We start from the raw sequence: 20,882 nt of genomic DNA, 5'->3' as shown, positions 1-20,882 counted from the left end.
CAACGAGCTCCTGGAGGGAACGGAACGTGTGATACTGGATCTCAGTATCCCTTTGCCTTGCTCTGCCTGATACAGAGGATGTGTTCACCCTAGGTGGTCGAAAGGAGGAAAAGACAAAGCCAGGAGACATTCTTGATTTGATTGTGATCTGTCTTCACTTGGGTAAACTTCCATTGCCATTGCAACACTCCCTCCACTTCCAGGAGTACTAGAGCAGTTCAAACCTGTGGGTTCCACGTGCTCCAGTTGTGCCCCGCGGACCCCAACCTTGGAAGAATTGTTGTGATGTGAGCTTATAAGCACACATTTTCATTTGAATCTGGTGATCTCTTCTTGAGGTCGATGTGCTCCTTTGCAGTGCAGGATAGGCTTGCGGGTGGGAGACCATGGATGGGGCCATGGCAGTTATACTGGGGCAGCTCCGCCCGGACCACGGCCTTCACAGCTCTCTGCTCTGCAGACCCTTGCCCTCCTTCCTTCCCTAGCACTCGGCCTGGCAGCCAGCCTGGCACGCTCCCTGCCACCAGCTGTTCCGTGATTCTGCTTTAGATATGCCTGCATTAAGTCATTAGGAGCTTCCTGACTGTTAAGTTCCTTTTCCCTCTGAATAGCAAAGAGGTTTAGGCTGGGCTGACCGTGATCCGGAAGGCGTGCCTGATCAGACCTCCCCAGCTGGCTGAAGTTAGGGAGGTCCTGTCCCAAGCCCAACGGACTGCTCTCTCGGTCATTTCCCCACACATGTGAGATGTCAGAGTGGGCTTCCTTTGTATGAGAACCACTCAACAAAGAAGGGACCAAGGGCTCCTTGTAGTGGGAGAGGAGGTGCCTGTGAGAGATTAGTCTGCTCAGCCTGGCCTTTTCGTGCTCTCATTTCTGCTTGTGGGGGAGAATTGCAGTTGATTGTGTCTTTTCCTTTTCTATTCCGTTTTAATTTGCTGTTTTCAAAGACATGAGAGCCTACTCTTTTAAGTATTAGGAGAGAACAGTCAAACTATATATTTTTTATATTAATTAGTTTGGTTTTTAGGAAAGTTCTTTCCTTTAAGAAGGAAGTTGGACAAAAATGAAAACCTATCTGTGTGTGTGTGTGTGTGTGTGTTTGTGTGTGAATGTGTGATCTGTGTGTTTTTCACGAGTTCCTTGAAATATTTAAAGGAATAAAAGCAACTTGTCCCTTGAATGACTTGAAGCCAAAGTAGAAAGACTAAAATTCAGAAATTAAAATATGAGCTCTGGTTTTCTTTGCACAGTCATTCAGGAACACCAACATTGAGAAGTGTTTTGGGGCCCGGCTTCTGTTCCTGGCAGTGTTGAACTCCTGCATGATGAGTGGACCAGCCTTTTAGTTCTCCTTTAGTCAGACATTTGCAGGCAGCCAAACCCTGTACCTGTGAGGGTCCCAGTTCTCTTTATCATGGTCCTGGGTGCCCTGTTTAGGGTGCCTGTCTCTCTAGTTCCCCGTCAGTCACTCTGTGTGTCTCCCCACAGCTTCCCAGATTCCACAGGGGATGCTTTTGCAGTGAGATATTGAAGAATCCATAGGAGCCCAAAGCTCTTATGCTGCTGATTTTCATGCTATAAACCATGGAAAATAACTTTTAAAAACTATGAACTCCCTTAAACATTTTTATGTTGACCATACCAATTTTTCACGCTATCAAAGGATGTAATTTCTGATGTAAACATTGGTATTTTAAAATAAAACGGTCCCTCTTTTAAAAAACGTTTCAGATAAAATCTTAATACCATGGTGATTTGATAATCCACCATCAGCAGTCATTTAAAAATGTATGAACACGCTCTTCTTTAACAGTTGGAAATTTCACATCATTCCTTTCATCTTGAACTTGTATTTCCGTGCCATTTTCTTCATAGAATTTTATCCTAATGTAATATATTCAATTTCTAAAACTCAACTTGTCACACTGTCATACTTCTATGAAAATATGGATCTCACTTGAATTTAATTTTTATTTCTCATAAGTCTCTAAGTGTTATAAATAAATTCTGGATTGTGGTATCATTATTGTTAGTTCCCAGTTGATCAAAACAATACAAGCATTAAAATGTTAATGAATAACTATTAAACAGAAAAGTGAAATAATTTTTGGAAAAACATTTCTTACTGAGATGTTTCTGTGGATGACTATTACATGTGGCTGGAACGAGGTGCTAGTCATCAGATCTTCTTGTTTTTATGGATGTGTAAGTGCTGAAGAGCTTTGTTTATACACTCAATAGATGGGGATGGAAGGAGTTTTGTTAATCACTAAATTCTTTCTACTCTACTTGGTTTATATGTCAAAAAACTCCAAGGGATTTATCCTCCAAAATAATTCCTAATAGCTGCAGTTCAGTCTTCAGTTTTGTTGACAGTAAGGAATTGGAGTCCACTTATTTACCAAAGAGTTTCTCACCTGGTTGTAGGAGCTCCGCACTTTGGAGTTTCTGGGAAGTACACCTGAAAGGCTTTACCGGCCATGTGAATGACGGTCACTTGTATTCACTGCTCTTGTCACTTGGAGGCGCCTGGTCTAACCCGACGCACTCAGGAGCGTGGGGAAGCAGCAGTGGGCCTCATCTTCTTGCCAGGCACGGACAGGGAACTCAAATCCAGGTTGAATGAAAGAGCCCCACCTGCCCTTTTCCTCGCAACTAGTGTTCCTAGCTTCCCTTTTGATTTAAATATATCTCTGTCCTCTCCAGTGACCTGCTCATTACCTGTGTTGACTGATTAGTATATATTCTCAAAAGTAAGTCTTCAGGAAAGAAAATGCAAGACTCAATGTTACTACGTTGTCAAAAGGCTCCTCTGGGTTCCCTGTCCCCCTTCTATATCTTTGGGGCTGAGGGGCCCCCATTTTGAGAAACACTGGGATCTGGGGCACGGAAGGCTGGGTGCAGACCACACCTCGCAGACAGCAGCGTGAGAACAGCATTTCAGAAGGGGCGGTGTTTTTTGTTTTGTTTTGTTTTGTTTTGTTTTTTGCGGTACGCGGGCCTCTCACTGTTGTGGCCTCTCCCGTTGCGGAGCACAGGCTCCGGACGCGCAGGCTCAGCGGCCATGGCTCACGGGCCCAGCCGCTCCGCGGCACGTGGGATCCTCCCAGACCGGGGCACGAGCCCGCGTCCCCTGCATCAGCAGGCGGACTCTCAACCACTGTGCCACCAGGGAAGCCCGGGGCGGTGTTTTTGTTGTGAGTTTGATCAGCCTCCCTGAGGGGGCAGGATGCTCTGTGCGGCCTCCACAGAAGCCGGTTTTCCTCCCCAGCACCAGCATGGAGAGTAATTGGATTCCATGACCGATAGTGCTTCCGACATACACTGTCCTGTATTTTAATGCTGTTATGGGTATTGTTGTTACCATATTTCACCCAAATAGTATGGACGTTTATGGGTCTGGTTGGGTTAGAAATAAATAGTCCTGTTATCTGTTGATCATCTTAAATTAGTGGATGCATGCAAGTTTTATGAGATTTACTAGTTACTACTTTATTTAGTTCTTAGAAAGCTGTTACCCCTCAGTTAACTATGGCTGCAGTGATTTTGTCGGGTGCCATGTTGTCAGTGGGTTTAGGTTTTGCTCTGTTAGCTAGCCGAGGTCAGATCTGCATTTGTGCAGGTTGCATTTCTTACGTAGTAAGTTGAGCATCTGGGCACGTTGATTGGTGGAAGGATGGGACCTTGACGCAGAGGCCTGTCCTCAACAGCCTGCAAGGGGTTGGCACGCAGGCGAGTAACATTTCTGTTGCATCTTTTGTTTTCACAGTGAGAGAAAAACGCAAGAGTCTCTTCATTAACCATGTAAGTGGAGCTGTTTCCCTGTGTTCTTCATAATGACTGTCCAGTGCAGAGAGCTGTCATACTGTGTCTGTGATGGGGAAATGGCCCGTGAATCTTGTTCGCACATGGAAGAATGTGAAGAACGCTGCAGTGCACTCGTGCTCTGTGGGGTCTGTGACTGGACGAGCACGGCTTGGCATTTCTCCCCGGGGCCAGTGTTTGTCCAGAAGCCCCAGACAGCTGCCGATCCTGGGAAGATGTGTGTGGACGATACGGCAGCAGACCCCACACAGGTCCACGGGAGCACTTCTTTTCCATTTCTAATCCTTCCCTCCTACCCGCTCCCCAGGAGACTCGCTTGCTCTCCTCACTCAGTCCCATTTGAATAAGCGTACCGTTGTTTTCCACGAGGCTGTCTGCCTCCACACACTCTTTCCTCTCCCTCATTGTTTATAGGTCCACCAGTGGAGTCTGCATGTTCTTCCGACACTCTAAGAAAGGATAAATTTGACAACACTTTAATTTAAAAAAAAAATCCAGCTCTAGTCTTCTGGCCATTCTGAGCAGCGTCTCCCTGACCTGCTGGCTAGGCATCAAAGATACTTGATCTTTCTTCCTGGAGCAGCGGGTGCAGCCGGCCTCCTTCCACTCCTGTCCCGTGGCGACCCCAAGCTGCACCCCCAGGACTGTGGCGCCCGGCCACCAGGAGCATTAGAGACACAAGCTCCTTGCCCTGTAAACTTCTGCCCCTCGATGAAGTAGGCGTGTTACCAAATAAGCGTGCCATCGACTCACCTATCGAAAACAAGATTGAAGTATTTGACTTCTCAGGGGGTTTTCTCAGGATTTCTAGACTGCCTGCATTTAAGTATTTGTAGATCTTGAAGTACTTGGCACTGAAACTTTGTGCTAAACAGACTTAAAGCCATAATATTGTCTTTTCTGCCCTTTGAAAATCTGGACAAAATGTAGTTGGAAAGAAGTTCATAGCCAGGCCCTTGCACTCAAGGGCCTCCACGCTCGGCCTGTGGGAGACTGGTGATGCCTTCGTGGGCAATGTCAGTATATATGTGCGTGAACCGTGTTCTAAGGGTCAAAGAGAAGGTCTGTAGTTTTTATCAGATTCTTAAAGCAGTGGCCTCTTCCCTGGCCCTCTCAAGTTTTGAAGCATCAGTGTAAAGCATCTGTGAAATTACAAGCTGTGTCTTAAGGAAAATATGCTGAACGTTACCGTGCCCTTTTTTATGTTTTGAAAGCTGTATAAACCTGGACATGGAGCATTGAGAGATTTGAAGAACTCCTTCCATAAACCCTCGCTCCATTTCTTCGCCTGCTGGGTGCGCTGGAACACGTCCCCCCTCCTCATTAGCAGGTCCACCGAGGAGCCTGCAGACAAGGGGAAGGGTGGGGCGGAGACCAGCTCCGTTGGTCACTGCAGCCCCTTTAAAGTGGGCTGGAGGGAGAGGCAGTCCTGAGGGTGGCTCGTGGGCATAGCCGCGCCCTCCTCGTGCCAGTCTGCACATCTGTCTCACACGCTGTCACTGACCTCAAGCTTTGCGGTGTGCACAGTAGGCTGCCCTGCCCCACGCTGTGCATCCTGACTCAGAGTCCTCTCTCCCCTGTGAACCCTCTCACCTCCCGACACAAAAAGCAGAAGCACACAGTTGTTGGAATGTGCTCAGATGTGCTTATTCCTATAAAAGAAATCTCCGTGCTGCCTTACGTAACAGATGACCGGGTGGCAGCGTGACCCTGCAGAGCACACGGCAGAGCAGCATTTCATCTCTGCCCACGTTGGAATGCGCCGTTGCAGCCAACTGAAATAGAATGTGACTGAAATTACCTGCAGCTTCAACGAGGCTAATAAACCAGCTGGGCCGTTTAGGTTTTGGGACAGTTGGGTGTCATAAGTTAGAGCAGTAGAGAAAAGATAAGTAGCAATAAGAATAATCAGTACAGTCTGTTGAGTGTTTTACCACGCTTGTGCCAGGCTGTGTTCTAATTGGTGTAGTGTGCTTGATAACCACGCCTGGGAGGTATTATTTATCACTCCCATTTTCCAGATGAGGAAACTGAGGCACAAAGAATCAGCCAGATGAGCGGTGGGGCCAGCACCGAGGCCCAGAGGACTGGCTCCAGAGCTGCCCTCCCAGCTCTCCTCTCCTGTGCTTCTCAGATGGTCCCGCCAAGCCCCACCTGGACAGAAGTTGTTTAGCTTATTTATCTGAAGTCAGAGGGAACCTCTTTTCTGAATTTGGGCTCCAACTAAAATTTGTAATTTAATTTGTTGTTGAACTCTGGAATGACCATTATGCTTTGCCCTTATTTATAAAATCTTCTTGGTTTTTATTTGCTTTATCATGAGAGACGTTTCTTTAATTTCTCCTTTAAGTGTCTGAATAACCTGCTTAGTACATGTTGCTAAGATAATCTACAAAGAGGCTGCTATTTGATAAAAAGCAGTGGCCATAGGTAAGCCATTTAAGGAGAGGTGAGGGAAGATGATCATGACAGGGAAATAACTTCCACCAGGTGCAGAGAAACAAGGGTTTTCTGGCTTCAGAGACACATGTTAGCCAGCAGCACATGTTAGCAAGTGAAAGGAGCTGACTTTGGGAACAGTCGCCAGGGAGAGGGCAGTAGAGAAGGAGCCCCTGGCTGGAAAAGAGGGGGCCTTTCCCTGGCTGTGAATTTGCCGAGAGACTTAAAAAGTAAAAGGAGGCTGCTTCTAAAAGAATTACTACAGATTTTAAAGCTTGAAACCATTTGAGGATAAACCCCTTGGGGGACTTTTAACAGTAAGCTGAGCTAGGGCAAATTATAAAGATTAATATTCTAATCAGCACCTATGTTTTAGATGTAATTAGATCAACAGTTATAGGAAAATTTAATACATTACACTAGAGATGCTTAGGTATTTTAGAAAGGCTTGTGTAAAGGGCTTTATTTAAAGTTTGTAGTTTAAAATTTGCTGACGTTTTGGTTAGCTAATTAATGAATCTTTTAATTAAAATGTGAAAGTCTCTGATTATAAATTGTGGGTGGCATTGTAGGTGGCTGGGAGTCTGGAATCAACGCCCTGAAACTTAGGGGAAACTCATGCCTTTTGCTTTGGCCTAATTTTTCTGTAACATCCTCCTCCCCTTGACGACAGCATGCCTAAAGTGAATTGATCATTCTAAGTTAAAGGGAAAAAAAAAAAGATATTAAAACGGAATGAATCAGGAGTTGAATGGCCAGCCTCCCTTACCCTCAGCAAAACAGTCACAGTATTTGTCTTAATATTGAGACAGGTGATAGCTGTAAAAACTTTGTGAAGGAATAAAGTAACTAGAGAGTGTTATTTATCAGTTAAGCAAGAGCCACATTGTTAGCTGGACTTGGAGCCAAAAGGATTTTGTTCAAGCCCCAGATCTACCACCTGATAAATGGGGGGCCTTGAAAAAGCCTTGACGTCTTAGTTCTCCGATCTCGTAGAATGCCTCCTGTCTACCTGTTCACGTGGTAGACTGAATGGGAAGGTGATCTGCAAACTGATTTTAGCAACAGCTGACTATGTTGATATTATTGTTATTGCTCATTGGATTTATAGGTAAATTTTGTATACTTTTCCAAGTTCAATAGCAAAACTGATGAAAGTCTTTCCAGTGTTTTAAGTATGGATATAGTTTTTTCATGAGTATTAAGCCATGCAAGTCAAGGAATGAAGTGAGTGTGATCCAGGAACTGAAATTTTAAAAAGTCTAAACCTTGCTTTTGCCTCTTTGAGAGATTTGCTCTTTTTTTAAAAAAAATTATTTATTTTTGGCTGCGTTGCGTCTTCGTTGCTGCACGCGGGCTTTCTCTAGCTGTGGCAAGCAGGAGCTACTCTTACTTGCGGTACGCGGGCTTCTCATTGCGGTGGCTTCTCTTGTTGTGGAGCACGGGCTCTAGGTGCACAGGCTTCAGTAGTTGTGGCTCGCGGGCTCAGTAGTTGTGGCTCGCAGGCTCTAGAGCGCAGGCTCAGTAGTTGTGACACACGGGCTTAGTTGCTGCGCGGCATGTGGAATCTTTCCGGACCAGGGCTCGAACCCGTGTCCCCTGCACTGGCAGACAGATTCTTAACCACTGCACCGCCAGGGAAGTCCCGGGAAACCTTATTAAATAAGAAGTAAATGTTAAAAGTATCGAACAGGGCATTTGGTCTCTGATGGGCTTTAAAGCTCCCTTCATGTTCATAAACCATGGATACTGAGGGCTTCGTTGGGGGTGGGCACGTGAGGCAGGCAGTGTTGTTATCCTTAAGGAATTATTTTTTTTTTGGTTGCTGAAGATGACACTTAGATTGTCAACATAGCAACAGGCAAGTGGAGACTTGTTTGGATGATTTTATTATTTTTTTTCTAACATGCTTTGAGCTAGAATTATCCAGATTGATGTCTACTAATCACATTGCCCACATAATTGCCAAAAATCTACTTACTATTCAATTAGATGTCATCCGAGTGTAATTTAAATTCTTTAAATTCTTTGTTCTTTAACCGTATATTTCAGAAGTAGTTCTTAGTTCTGAAGTTTTCCAAAGAGCTCAAAATTTATGTAGCTGTGAAAGAGCCAGGTATGAGACTGCCCAGGCACCTTACCTGAAGCTTATACATTGGTAGTATTTTCAAAAGCATCGGATAACTTTCACCTATTTTTATTTTCACCTCCTGAAATTCAAGATTAGGAGATTCTAAATGAACATTGGCTGCATTTTCCATGGTCCCCAAACTGACTGTATTCCAAGAATAGAGAAAATGGGTGCAGTGGACTCTTGTCTTGATCCTGGTGCCTCAAACCAGGATGCCGCCTTCAGCAGGGGCTTTCATTGGTGTGATGAGCGCATACTTCTTGTTTCTCGGTGATTTTACGGACTCTGCAGCACACGCTTTGATGCTCGATGGCGCGAGTGTACTGTTCTGATGGAGGCTGGGGGCCAGGAGTGGTGGTGGTGACTTTTCTTTGTGGAAGAACATGGAATTTCATTGTAGGAAGGAAGTGGTAGTGTTCTTGCTGGTAGTGTTAACATTTCTCGCCAAGACACTTTTCCTCTATAGGCTGGTCTCAAGGTGAAGGGGGTGATGTTCCTTGGAAGAATTCTGAGCCCTGTTTAATTGTCCTTGTCTTGTTGCCATTGTTTTTTAGCATCCTCCAGGACAAATAGCAAGGAAATACAGCTCCTGCTCGACTATTTTCCTAGATGATAGCACAGTCAGTCAACCAAACCTCAAGTATACAATTAAATGGTGGGTATACACATTTTTCCTTAACTGAATGTCTTTTCTTTTCCTTAACCTGATGGCTCACTGGTTGGTTGTGGGGTCTGGGAGTGGTAAGATTGGGCAGGGGGAGGCCATATTCAAGGAGTCTTTTTAAAAGGTGATTTTGGGAGTTAAAGTGTGGGGTGTTCAAAATATTTGTATATATTACCATTTACATAAAAAGGCCAAAATTTTCAGTGATATTAAATGTGGGTTAAAGCATATTTTTGATTTTTGTGCATACTTTCTACCTTCCCACTTCTTATTGAAGCCATCCTGGCGTAAGTCTGCTAGTATTTTACCTTCAAAATGTAACGGGCCCCACTTTGACGTGGGGTTGCAGTAGACAGCAGGCCTGGCACCGTGGAAGTGTATTTGCCTGGAGCATGGAGAGCGGGGTTCTGACCTTGGCCGTCTCCCCAGCAGGGAGGGTGGGGTGAGCCCCTTCCCTCTGGGCTCTTACTGTAAAATGGGGCTTAAGGGAGGAAAGAGGGGGGCGGTCTTCGGATAAAATCTTTTCCCTTTGGGGCTTCAGTTCTCTTATTTTCAAGGGGGAGGTGGGAGGGACGGGATGCTGGTTTTTCCTGAAATGTTCCCACTAGCATTGTGGTAGGAAGCCTTGATAAAGGTGCTGGGGTCTATGGCCTTTGGCTCAGCTATGAAAAACCTGGGATATTTTGCCTCTGTACTCATTTAAGAAGAGTCCACATTTAACAGCAGTCCACGTTAGCGTGTGCGGTGAGTGTTTGTGTTTCTAAATAAGAAGGCTTCTTGTGTTCCAGTGGGCCAGGCGTCCAGGCCTCAGAGCCCTGTTCTGCGTGTGCCCACACATGGCAGTCAGGCCTGCCAAGCAGTGGGGACGGTGTCCCCTCCAGGCGGAAGGTGGGAGGTGGGCCCGTCTGGAGGGAGGCCGCCTTCTCCCCTATGGGTTGCTTGTTTCTAAGATCTAAACCGGAACGTAGCTTCTTCCCTCCTTCCGTTGGTGGTTGAGGGACCGGCGGGCATCACCCCACAGTGGGCGCTCACGGCTGGGAGCCTGCATGTGCCCTCGCTCCACCGCCCTGCCCTTGGCCGAGCTGCCCCACCCTGGGGCTGGGCTCTGTGCTGGGGTCTGGGAGGTGCTGGGGCGGGAAGCAGGCGCCTGGAGACCTGGCACCTGGCACCCGCTGGAGCCCTAGAGCCCCACCTCCCTGGGGCCTGGGACCCTCCCTCCAGGACTGGCGGGAGCTGTGCGTTTCCAGGGGCTCGGACTCCGTTGCTCAGTGCTTCACCTGGGGATGACTTCACACTGCCACTGGTTGTGACACAGACCACTCCGGGGCCCAGTAGGAGATCTGGGTGACAATTTGATATTTCAGTGTGGAGTCTGGGAGGTACAAGCTCCGTAGTCACAAGTGTGGTCTGTGAATCAGTGGTTCCAGCTCGCCACACCCGCAAGGCCCCCGAGGGCTTAGAGCCCCACTGAGGCGTGATGTCTGGCCCCGCAGATCCAGGATCTGGAATGTCAACCCCTCCGGGAGATTCTCATAGGTGGCCAAGGCCGAGAACCCCTGGTGTCAGTGGACAACTTCCTTCGAGTTCCCTTGAAAGCTTAACCTGTGGTTAATACCCGGAGGAAAAGAAGCTGGACAGCTGGGCCAGTGATGATGGCTGAGTGCCGAGAGGAGGCGTTCCGTGTGGATGCTGTGGCTTCCCTGGTCCAGAGGACGCTTCTCCACACCACCCAGATTTGAGATGCCTTCAGTCAGTCGCTTATTTGTTTTAAAATGTGCCGTTTTTAAAAATGTACATTGTGGACCTGGGAGCTGGGTAGGGTGGGCCCTAATTGTAGCAGTACCATCAGAATCCTTCCCTGTAAATGCCTGTATGTCACACGTGACCTGGTTCTGGTCATTTTGAGGTGTTAGCTGGCCTGGGTAACTTCAGCCAGGGCCTTTGACAGCACAAGGGGAACGAACGTCATGGAGGGCAGGGAGACTGGAAGTCTGAAGGCCCTCCTATTCTAAAACTCTGCCTAACCGTATCCTGCACCTGCTAAGGCCCTTGTGACCTCCTGTCCCAAGATGTTAAAATTGATATAAACTCATTAATCAGTAGTTCAGCTTCCCGTGGGCAGAGTGAGCATTCGTGGGCTGAACTCGCCTCCTGATAACCATGTAGGACCCTGGAGAAAATGCTCTGGGTTCTAACAGTAGCCTTCTAAGCTAATTTTAGAAGAAAACCCTTCTGGGGAGTTCCTTGGTGGCCTAGCGGTTAGGATTCCAGGCTTTCACTGCCATGGCCCAGGTTCAATCCCTGGTTGTGGAACAGATCCTGCAAGCCACGCGATGCGGCTTGGGTGGGGTTGGGGGGAAGGTTACAAAAGAACCAAATGGAAATCCAGGAGTTGAAAAGTACTCCGAAATAAAATTCATATTAAAAAGAAAAAGAAAAAGAAAAGAAAAAAACCCTTCTGTATATTGGGGATTGCCAAAAGGAACAAACATTCACGAATTCTGGTTCAGGAATGGGTGGAGGGTTGAGAGTGGCTCTAACTGTCAAAGAGAAGCAGCCGCAGTGTGACACATTTGGGCACGATTCTGTGCTCATTTTTTTCACAGGCATAATATCTTCTCTGAGAACTTGATTTTCCCATCTTTCTCCTGAAGGCCAATAGCTGTGGTATGAACTTAGAGTTTGCCACCCAGCCCCGTGCCCCTGTAACCGACCCAGGCCCCGAATCCCGTATGAGCACGGGGATGGTGCTCAGAGGACGGTGGAGAGGGCGGGGAGCGCCGCTTGCAGCTGCCCACACCATCCACGGCCCCGGGCCTGAGGGTCGAGAGCAGCTGCGTACACCCGCCAGAACCCGGCACCTCTGACTTAGCTCTAGGGGAGAAGTACAGCGAGGGTAGTGCCCGCGGTCAGAAACACGTTTTGTGCTCCTGATCAAGAAGATAGCATTTCTGCATTCCCAGCTCCCCCTCCCTCCTGGCTCTGCAGCAAGGGCAGTTGAGCTAACCCTCTGGTCAGCCTGTCCTGGGTGACCACACCATTTTCTGAGGACATGGCAGCTCAGCCTGTCCTGGGTGACCTCACCATTTTCTGAGGACGTGGCAGACCAAGCAGGCCTCCGAAGCTGGGCATTTGGAGTAAAGCCTGAAGCCTGGGATTGATTCTGTTTTCGGCTGACTGTCCTTGGCCCCCGGCAGCCACTTCTTTCACAATGACTGACTGAACCGGCCTGTGGAGCTGGGCCCAACACGTGCATCCTCAGCTTGGTTTTCTCACTTTCCGGGGTATGATCTTGAGTGGACATCGGCCTACAGACTGGCACTGTGTTTTATGGAGGCCTGAGTCTTGATAACGTCCAAGCTTGCTTTCAGCTCTGGAGATCTGGGAGACAGTAACCTTGGGGCCCCGAAGACCTTCAGTCCATCTACAGAAGCCGAAAGACCTCTTGAGGTGGAATTATTCATAGGGCAACAACAATAATAATAATAACTTTCGCTTTAGAACTTTATATTTGAGATCATGCTTTTATACACTTCATTTGATTGTAATAACCACTCTGTGATGTGGGTTGAATTGTTGTAATTTTTTAGATGAGGAATGGAAGGCTCTGAGAGGTGGATAAACTCTAATTGATGAAGGAGCCAGGTTTTAAACCCAGCTGGTCTGACTTCAGTGCAGTGGTGTTTTTCCTGTGACGTGCTCCCTCACAGAGGAAGCAGGGACCATATTTTTCTCAATCAATCAAAGCAATTAAAGTAATCACTATACCAAACCCAATCATTTGAAACATTCAATTTAATCATCACAGCAGGACTGTTAAATGAATAAAACAGTACTTTCTTCCTTTTTTCCAGAGGCAACATTATAGAATGAAAGGGCATAAAACCATGATACAAGTCGGAAATCCCGACATCTAGTGTCTCTACCTGAATTTTCTCATTTATAAAATAGAATCAGTAACATTTATTATTTCCCATTGCAGGGCTTTTAAGGTACATGAAGGCACTTTGAAAACTGTACCATTATTTTTCAAACTTCTGAAGTCCCTTCACCCCACTTTGCTTCATCAGCTTAGATGCTTTTCAAGATATTAGGAGGAAGAGAATATATTACATTTGCTCAGGGATACTTTTAACACTTAGCTGAAATCATTTGAATTAATAGATCTGCAAAGAGAGATTTAGAAGGAGATGCTTTCTTTTGATAGAGTGAGATGAGCTATTGTCATGTTAAGTCGTGGGTGAACATCTGAGCTACTCAGAGTCCAGCGTGCATGCCCAGGTCTCTAAGTGAGTGCCGCCTCCGACGAGTGAGCTGAGGTGTTTGGGACCCAGCCCTCTACCTCCATGTGCCCTGGATGGCAGTTTCTGTGCTCTGAGAACACAGTCTGATGCAGCCAGTTAGCTATGTTCTTAGAAGCTTAAAAAATAAATTTTGGCCTCCTCAATACATTTTAAAGTAAAACAAAAATTGTGGAAGGATCTAGACAGGTTGCAAAAGAGGAAATAATAAAAAAAAAATTGGGCAGTCAACACGAATAACCCTGCCAACTTGACAGGTGATCAAAGAAACTCAAATTGAAAACGGTTACACTTTTTAACCTGTCCAGTTGGAGAACATTTTTCCAAAACATTCAAGGTGAGTGTTGGTGAAGGGGAGGTGAGACAGACACTGGTGGGGAAGTACACTGGTACAGCTTTTCTGCAAAGATACTGGGATGTATATGTGGGGAGCCTTACAGTTAATGACCTTAGAGCAAGTAATTCCAAGTACAGGATGTTTTCTTATGGAAATAATATAGTCATAGGTCACACAAATATTTATCTGTGGGTATATTCATTATGGTGTTAATCATAGTTGCAAAAATATTGAAAATAACTTAAATGTTCAATAATAGGGGGATGGTTAATAAATTATTCAACAATGTAATGGAATATAGTCAGCCATTTAAAGTCATGTTTTTGAATAACATTTTAATGGTAAGAAAAATGTTAATGAGGGTAAAAGTGGGATGCAAACCTGTTTGCTTTAGGTAGATACGAATAAATACCTCTATATCTTAAGCTGATAGTAATAATCTTTGGGCAGAGGAATTATTTTTCTGTATACTTTTTTTATTTTCCAAAAATTTCTTCAATCTGAACGTAACACATTTTATAATCAGAAAAACATTATTTGAAGAAAATTCAGGGGATAAGGAATGTCTTCATTAAATTCAGATCTTTTAAAATGTAAAATAAATTTTAAGGTATTACAAATAAGAGTTACACTACCATTTCAGCAAATGAATGAGTAAATTAGGCAGATTTCCAAGAGGTTATTGATTTAAAAGAAAAAATGGCAAACCACTGTGGGTAATATTCACATTTTGCTGGTAGTTATAAAGAAACCACTAATTTTCTAAAACAGCAGGTGCTGAGTTGGCGACTTCTAGAGGTGTTTAATTTCACCACCTATTTTTTACATAGTGCCTATATTTTAAAGTGAGGAAAGCTTAAGATTTCAGATGGAAAGAGAAATTTGTTTCTGAATATCACTTGAAGTTTTGGTGTTCCTGGAAAAGATTTAATAATTGCTCAAAATAAGTACCTGATTGATTCACTTTGAAGAATGAATTTTCTTAATCAGCATTGTGAATTTAAGTGGGGCTGTTCAGATGGGTCATTTTACTTTTACTTAAATTTTAAATACTTATGGTCAGACTGATGCCAGATAACATATAACATCTTGAATGTGCTTATGAAACATTGAACTCCTGCATTTTATTTTACAGTGTAGCTCTCGCAATATATTACCACATCAAAAACAGGTAGGTGGATTTTGATTAATTTTGTGCTAAAAACATCACACATCATCTACTGTGATGTTTTTCCTATTACGTTCTAGTTCCTCAGCCTTTGAGTTTTATATTCTTATTTCATTTTCATAGAACCTCTAAAGTTAGGACAATTTACCCACACTTCCTAGGTAAATGCCGAACTGCTTCTGAGTCAGAGAAAACCAAATGAAGCCAGCAAGACACAACAAAGTTTCTTGACAATGTTCAGCCTCCTCTTGACTTTATTTTCTGTATAATTTGCTTAAACATTCTTGTCTGTTATAAAATATTTTAACAATTTTCTGTGTGCAGCTTTAACATGAAAAAATGTTTAGTTTATAGTTTCAATTCAGTAGAAAAAGTTTTGTTGTAAATTTAGTCATAAACTATTTTAATGTAGTAGAAATTCTCTCTCTGATAGATGTCTGGAAATAGTTGTTAATTTTAAAAGTCAGTTAAAACAGGGACTCAGAAGAATCATTTAAACATTTACCTTAAGCATTTTAATTCAACATAAAACATGTAAAAGTATACTCATTGGCCAGTTTTATGCAACATTGAGGCTTCTGCTTTGAGCGTGGGGCATTGATTACTGAAGTGCTGTCCTTTTATAAGCCACACCTGTTTTGTGTGTTTTTTGTTGGTTTTTGTAATCAATAGCAAGAAAACTTGTGACATTTGCCAAACAATGAGTGTAGAATCTTTTAGGTTTTGACCACACCTGATCTACAGCAAACTTGAGTGATTTCCTTTTATTGGGTCTTTATGAAGCATCCTTCTTCGTTTTCATGAGAACAAATCCACTCTCGCTGCAGTCCTGTTCCACTGACGGATGTGACATTTACATGTGTTATATGAGTGTAGTAACAGTTCCGGGAACCAGCAAGGTCACCTTCTGGCTAGCGTGGGTCTCCGTGGTGGGGGCCACAGCTCTGCAGTCTGTTTTAGGAAGGGGACAAGGGAGAGTTGTGACAAGCAGTGACGTGGAGGGTAGATGACAGAGCTTGTGATGGACAGGTTATGGGAAAACACAGCCATTGGAAGCAAATACCTGGAAAGGTATTCTCTGTAATGACCTTTCTCTGTAGTGTAACTGTGATTCATGGTTCATTATGGTGCTTGAGAAGTTTGGATTTACGAACTTACAAAATGTAGGATACTGGAACTTCGAACCTCGACCAGACTAACTTAGTGAGAGTGTAGATCTGTCTTGTTGCTTATTTCTATGATAGTAGTTCACACTTTTTTAACACTTAGATCTTAACTAGCAATGTAATGCCATTGGTGAAACTCAGATGTGTTCTCAAAACAGTTTCGCATTAGCGTCTCCAGTTTCTCAGTTCTTAGACTCTGTGGGCCTCAAAGCTAATCTGTAGCTGTAGCTATTAATAATAAGACCCAACTCCATTAAACGCTTACTCTGGCCGCCCTGGTCAGCTCTTTGCATGCCTTATCTCATTTAATTTTTTATAACAGCTCCAGGAGGTGATTCTGACATTATCTCTATTTTACAGATAAAGAAACTGAGGCATAGAGAGATTTTTAAATAATTTGCCTGAGATTACACAGCTAGTAAAGTGGGGAATTGGGAATTGAACCCAAGCAATATACCACTGAGACTCAATGATACGCTCTGCTGGGTTAATGGTGATACATTGGGCTGAGAGGAAGTGGAGAGAGTCCAACAGAAAAGTCAGCCTGTGAAAACAAGCATGATTAATTTACAGATTGTAGCCTGAAAGTGTCTTGAGAGGAAGTGTCTGCAGACTCCCTCTTTGATAAGTCATACTGACCCAGCCTCAGGGGCTGGTGATGGATCCCTTAGCTTTGATAGAGACAGTGCTGAGATTCATAGCTTTTAATGGAAGTGAAAGCAAAATCCACTTCTCAGAGGAGTCATTTTAGCTTAAATTCTGAATCCTTATTTATATTTCTGAACCTACATTTTGATTTTTAAAATTACTTGTGGTGAAAGTTTCGCGAGAGTGCTGAATGGTGTTTCAGGGGCTCTCACTCCTCAGGAGAATTGAACAGGGCTGAAGAGCCTGAGGAGTTGGGGGCATCCCTCACCTTCCTTCTCGAGAACCTGGCAGAGGCGGTTGGCAGGAGAGGGATCGCGATTCCTCAGCGCCAGGTGCACTTTATGTTTTCAGACCCCACTCTCCAGTCCTGACTGCTTGAGCCTTGCTTTTATTCGGGTTCGTCTAAATCTTTGCTGTCTGTCCTGCAGGCTAGTGAAAAGCAGCACAGGTATGAATGCCCAGAGCTTTAAAAAAACAGTTCCTGCTGTGCAAAGACAGGGATGAAAATTGAGCTGTCCTGCCAAGCTCTTTCTTTTGCTTTTATTTTGATGCAGACAGTAAGTTCATAGAACAGAAACTGTAGTGTTTGCCACGGGGCGTGCGTGTCAGGGACAGATCTGCAGCCTTCTGATATTTGCAAGCCTAGTTGACGGTGGAAAATTGTGTGCTGTTAACCAAAGCAGTGGTTTCCAAATTTGGGTTTTAAAGAAAAAATTTTAGACAAAACTCAAATGACATAAAACAGATGGAGGTAGAGCCATCACTGGTGGAGTGTGGACGACCCCCCAGAGCCCAGCGGCCCCGCTGAGCTCACAGTGAGCGCTGCCACTTCAAATGGGTCTGTGCAGTTACCGGCTTGGTAACAACCAGTTACACTTGGCTACGTGTCCCCTCTTGTTTTTCAATATATAATCATGAAACTCCTCATCAGCGAAGTGGTTAAGTTGCATGCTGTGAAACTTTCAAACTAATCTCCAGGACACACTATGAGTGTTCACTCTTACCCTCAGACTTCTTTCTTGTCCACCACAACGTAAGGATGGTTTAAACAGATCTGTGAGCCTTTGCTCAGAAACAAGAGGTTAAAGAAATTTAGATTTGGTTCGTTTGAAAACTCAGGAAATGAACATCTAGATTTTCACTGAAGTTAATTAAACTAAATGTGATTCATAACCTTTATTTCTTGGACTATTCAAAAATGATTAAGTATTGTCCCCAAGAAAAACAAATTATAATTCACGGATAATCAGTAGCATCTCCTAACAGTCAGCAGTGCCTCTGTTTCTTGACGTAACAGCTGAATCAAAATATATTTTTGTTTCCTTTTGCCTGGCACTCATTCTTGCAGAAGGTAAACTCTGTTTTCTGTTATTTCTCCCCCCCGCCCACCCCCCCAAACCAGGGACCCAGATGGAAGGATGCTCTTGGATATTTTCGATGAGAACCTTCACCCTCTTTCGGTAACCCTCCCCCGGGGTCTCAGGGTGTTGTCCAGTCGTGTCTCTGTTATTCTTGTTGGGCGGCCAGTCATTGAGAATCTCTCCTTTCCCAGAAATCCGAATTGCCACCAGATTATGACAAACACAACCCAGAGCAGAAGCAGATTTACCGGTTTGTTCGGACACTGTTCAATGCTGCTCAGCTGACTGCGGAATGTGCCATTGTCACCCTGGTGAGTGCCCACAGGGTGACGCGGTCGTGGAGTGGGGTGCAGGCAGGAATGTCCGTCATGGACCTGGGAAGCACAGCACCACTTCAGGGTTGTCTTTTATCTGAGAGGGTAGCGACGGGATCTCCTAAAAGAGGGCGCGTGGTCTGCTCCACAGTGCCCACCTAAAGCCCACTGTCAGATTGCACTCAGAATCAGGAAAGCTGAAATGCTGCGTGCAGGTAAGTGAAGCACGGGGCCCAACGGCCTGAGGAGGACCAGGGCCTCCTCATTGATGTCCAGGTTTCTGGTGTTGGTTCCCTGCAGAGGTTTAATACCATGGATCAGATGTGATAAATTCATACAACGGAAGGACTGCTGTAGTCGCTGCCTTCTCTTTTGTGATTTTCATGTAAATATGTGTCTGTAAGATACTCAGAGACAGCCTGGACATAAATCTGCACTTTAAGACTCGAGATAAAAATCTGTAACCTTACTTAGACTCTGAAAACCTTAGGGACGGACTCTTTAGGTCAGATCTCGTTTGGGAAATAGATTTGACAGTGTAGCCCATTGTCACTGACCTTTCATCACTGACATTGTGTGCAAGTCAGATAAGAAGTCAGCTCTGCCAGTGCACGGGCTGCCCCGAGGGACCAGAAAGTCATCCCTGCAGTTCCTGAGAAGAGACTGGTGTGTGAGAGAAAGTGTACAGGACCCTTTGTGTCTCTGCCACACTAAGAGCCCTGTACTCTCGGCTGATTGGACAGTAACCTGTTTGTTTGTTCATTTCTTCTCTCATGGAACTTGCCGCCTGATAGGTTAACAGACATTCAACAAGTCTTCCTCAGGTGATCTGGAGTGATGATAGGTCCTTAGGTCATGATCGAGAAGCATATGTATTGCTCAGCTTTGTTCCTCCAAAGGATGGCACGTCCTTAACAAAACACACCTTGGGCAGCAGGGTTGATATTTTAATGAAAGGAGATTGTGATAAAGGGGAGGGAAGGGTGAGAATATCCGATGACACCGTGGGTAAGATTAGTACTAAAATCCACACCACGATGAAAGATTTATTTTGAAGCTCCTGCAGATGGAATGTGGTGGGGTTTTTTACCTTCCATTCCTAAGGAAACTGTGACCTGACCGTGCCCCACAGTGCCTTAGAGTTTGGATTTATTAGCCTGAAGGCGAAGGTTAGTGTCCTGTGGAGGACACCATTTCTGCAGAGACACGGAGAACATGTAAAGTGTGTTTCCCTGTCTCCGAGGGTGGCTGGGAGGGGTGGCTAGTTTTGTCTTGGGAGTACTATGAGAGTGGTGTGTATTTGTCAGTCATTGGAACTGCTGAAATCTCCTCTTGTCCTGTGACATCAGCTGGTGGCTTAGCAGGGGATTAGCATACATATATGGTGGTCTTGCTGGCTACAGCCTAAAGGTGAGCAGCTTCGGGGCCCACACAGCAGGCCCAGCTGTGCAGACCGATTCTCTGGGGCCTGCTTGGTTGGCCGAGTCAGCCTGGGGCCTGTGGGCAGAGGGCAGACAGCTGCGAGCTCTGAGCAAGCCCCATGTGTGATGATCCTGCCCTCTCTCCAGTCTCTAGAGGTAGAAGCAGCCGTTCACAACAGGTCCGGTCTAGAGCTGGCAGAGCTGCGTCTCTCTCGGCCTTTCTCCTGGGCCTTCTCTTGGCGGCGTGCCCGGGGGGAGGCGGGGAGGCCCACAGTTAGCTCTGCACTGCTGCCCACGAGGAACCAGACTGCAGCCTGCCTGTGCAAGGAGCTTCCAGGACCTTCGGCCACTCGCTCCTGGCTGTATCAGGGAGCACCAGTCATGCCAGCCCAGCTGGGTGCCCCTCGAGTGGCCTGGCAGGTCCAGCCATTGCTGCACGGCCGTGAGGGCTGCCATTCAGCCTCTGGACTGCAGCCCCAAAGTGCCTCTCAGAGGCTGGTGCTCTGATGGTGAGGCGACCTGTGGAGTCTATCCGTTCCGACCCCGAAGACTCCCTTTTTAGGTCACGTTAGTGGTTTCTAAGGAAGTCAAAAGCTGTTGTTCAGATGGTGTCCAGTGACGAATCCACATATCTCATTCTGTGCTCCTTCAAACACTAGCAAATAGGAAGTGCTGTTGAGGTCCCAGTTGGCTAAGCTCTGGGTACGACAGTCTTAAGATGAATGGACCCAGTGCTGCTCTTTAAAATCCATGGAAAAATTCCAGCATCATCGGAAGTTTGGTCACATATATCCTGGATTCCATGAGTTTGCATTTTCTTCCTCCCCCGTGCCTTGAACAGTTTTATTTTGTACAGTCAACTGAATGCTCTTTGTAGCTCAGTAAGTGCTCACTAGCCTGTATTTTCTAGAGACTCCTGAGGATGGTCCTTCTTATGAAATTAAATCTGAAAATTTAATTGAGCAAGAGTGTCCTGTTAGCAACAGTCTAGGGAATGGTGTTGAGAAAGAATCAATTGTCTGTTATTTTACTTGGCAGAGAATTAAAATACCCAAGTGGGAGTTTACTAAAGAAATTGCAGCTGACCCTTGAATATAGCTTTACTGG

At 45.3% G+C, this 20,882-nt stretch overlaps 1 protein-coding gene across 1 annotated transcript in view; it reads left to right on the top strand.

The window, feature by feature from the left end:
* CCNY (cyclin Y) overlaps window positions 1-20,882 on the top strand; it is a 126,665-nt gene that overhangs the window by 97,652 nt on the left and 8,131 nt on the right. The window contains exons 3-7 of the mRNA XM_060097652.1: window positions 3,770-3,804; window positions 8,950-9,050; window positions 14,833-14,868; window positions 18,082-18,139; window positions 18,232-18,351. Of these exons, the coding sequence (XP_059953635.1) occupies window positions 3,770-3,804; window positions 8,950-9,050; window positions 14,833-14,868; window positions 18,082-18,139; window positions 18,232-18,351 (350 nt within the window). The remainder of the gene's footprint in view (window positions 1-3,769; window positions 3,805-8,949; window positions 9,051-14,832; window positions 14,869-18,081; window positions 18,140-18,231; window positions 18,352-20,882) is intronic.

This window comes from Mesoplodon densirostris, chromosome 4 (genome assembly GCF_025265405.1).
Source record: "Mesoplodon densirostris isolate mMesDen1 chromosome 4, mMesDen1 primary haplotype, whole genome shotgun sequence".
Lineage (NCBI taxonomy): Eukaryota > Metazoa > Chordata > Mammalia > Artiodactyla > Ziphiidae > Mesoplodon > Mesoplodon densirostris.
The sequence above is the reverse complement of the archived record's forward strand: the minus strand, read 5'-3'. Positions and strand labels throughout refer to the sequence as shown.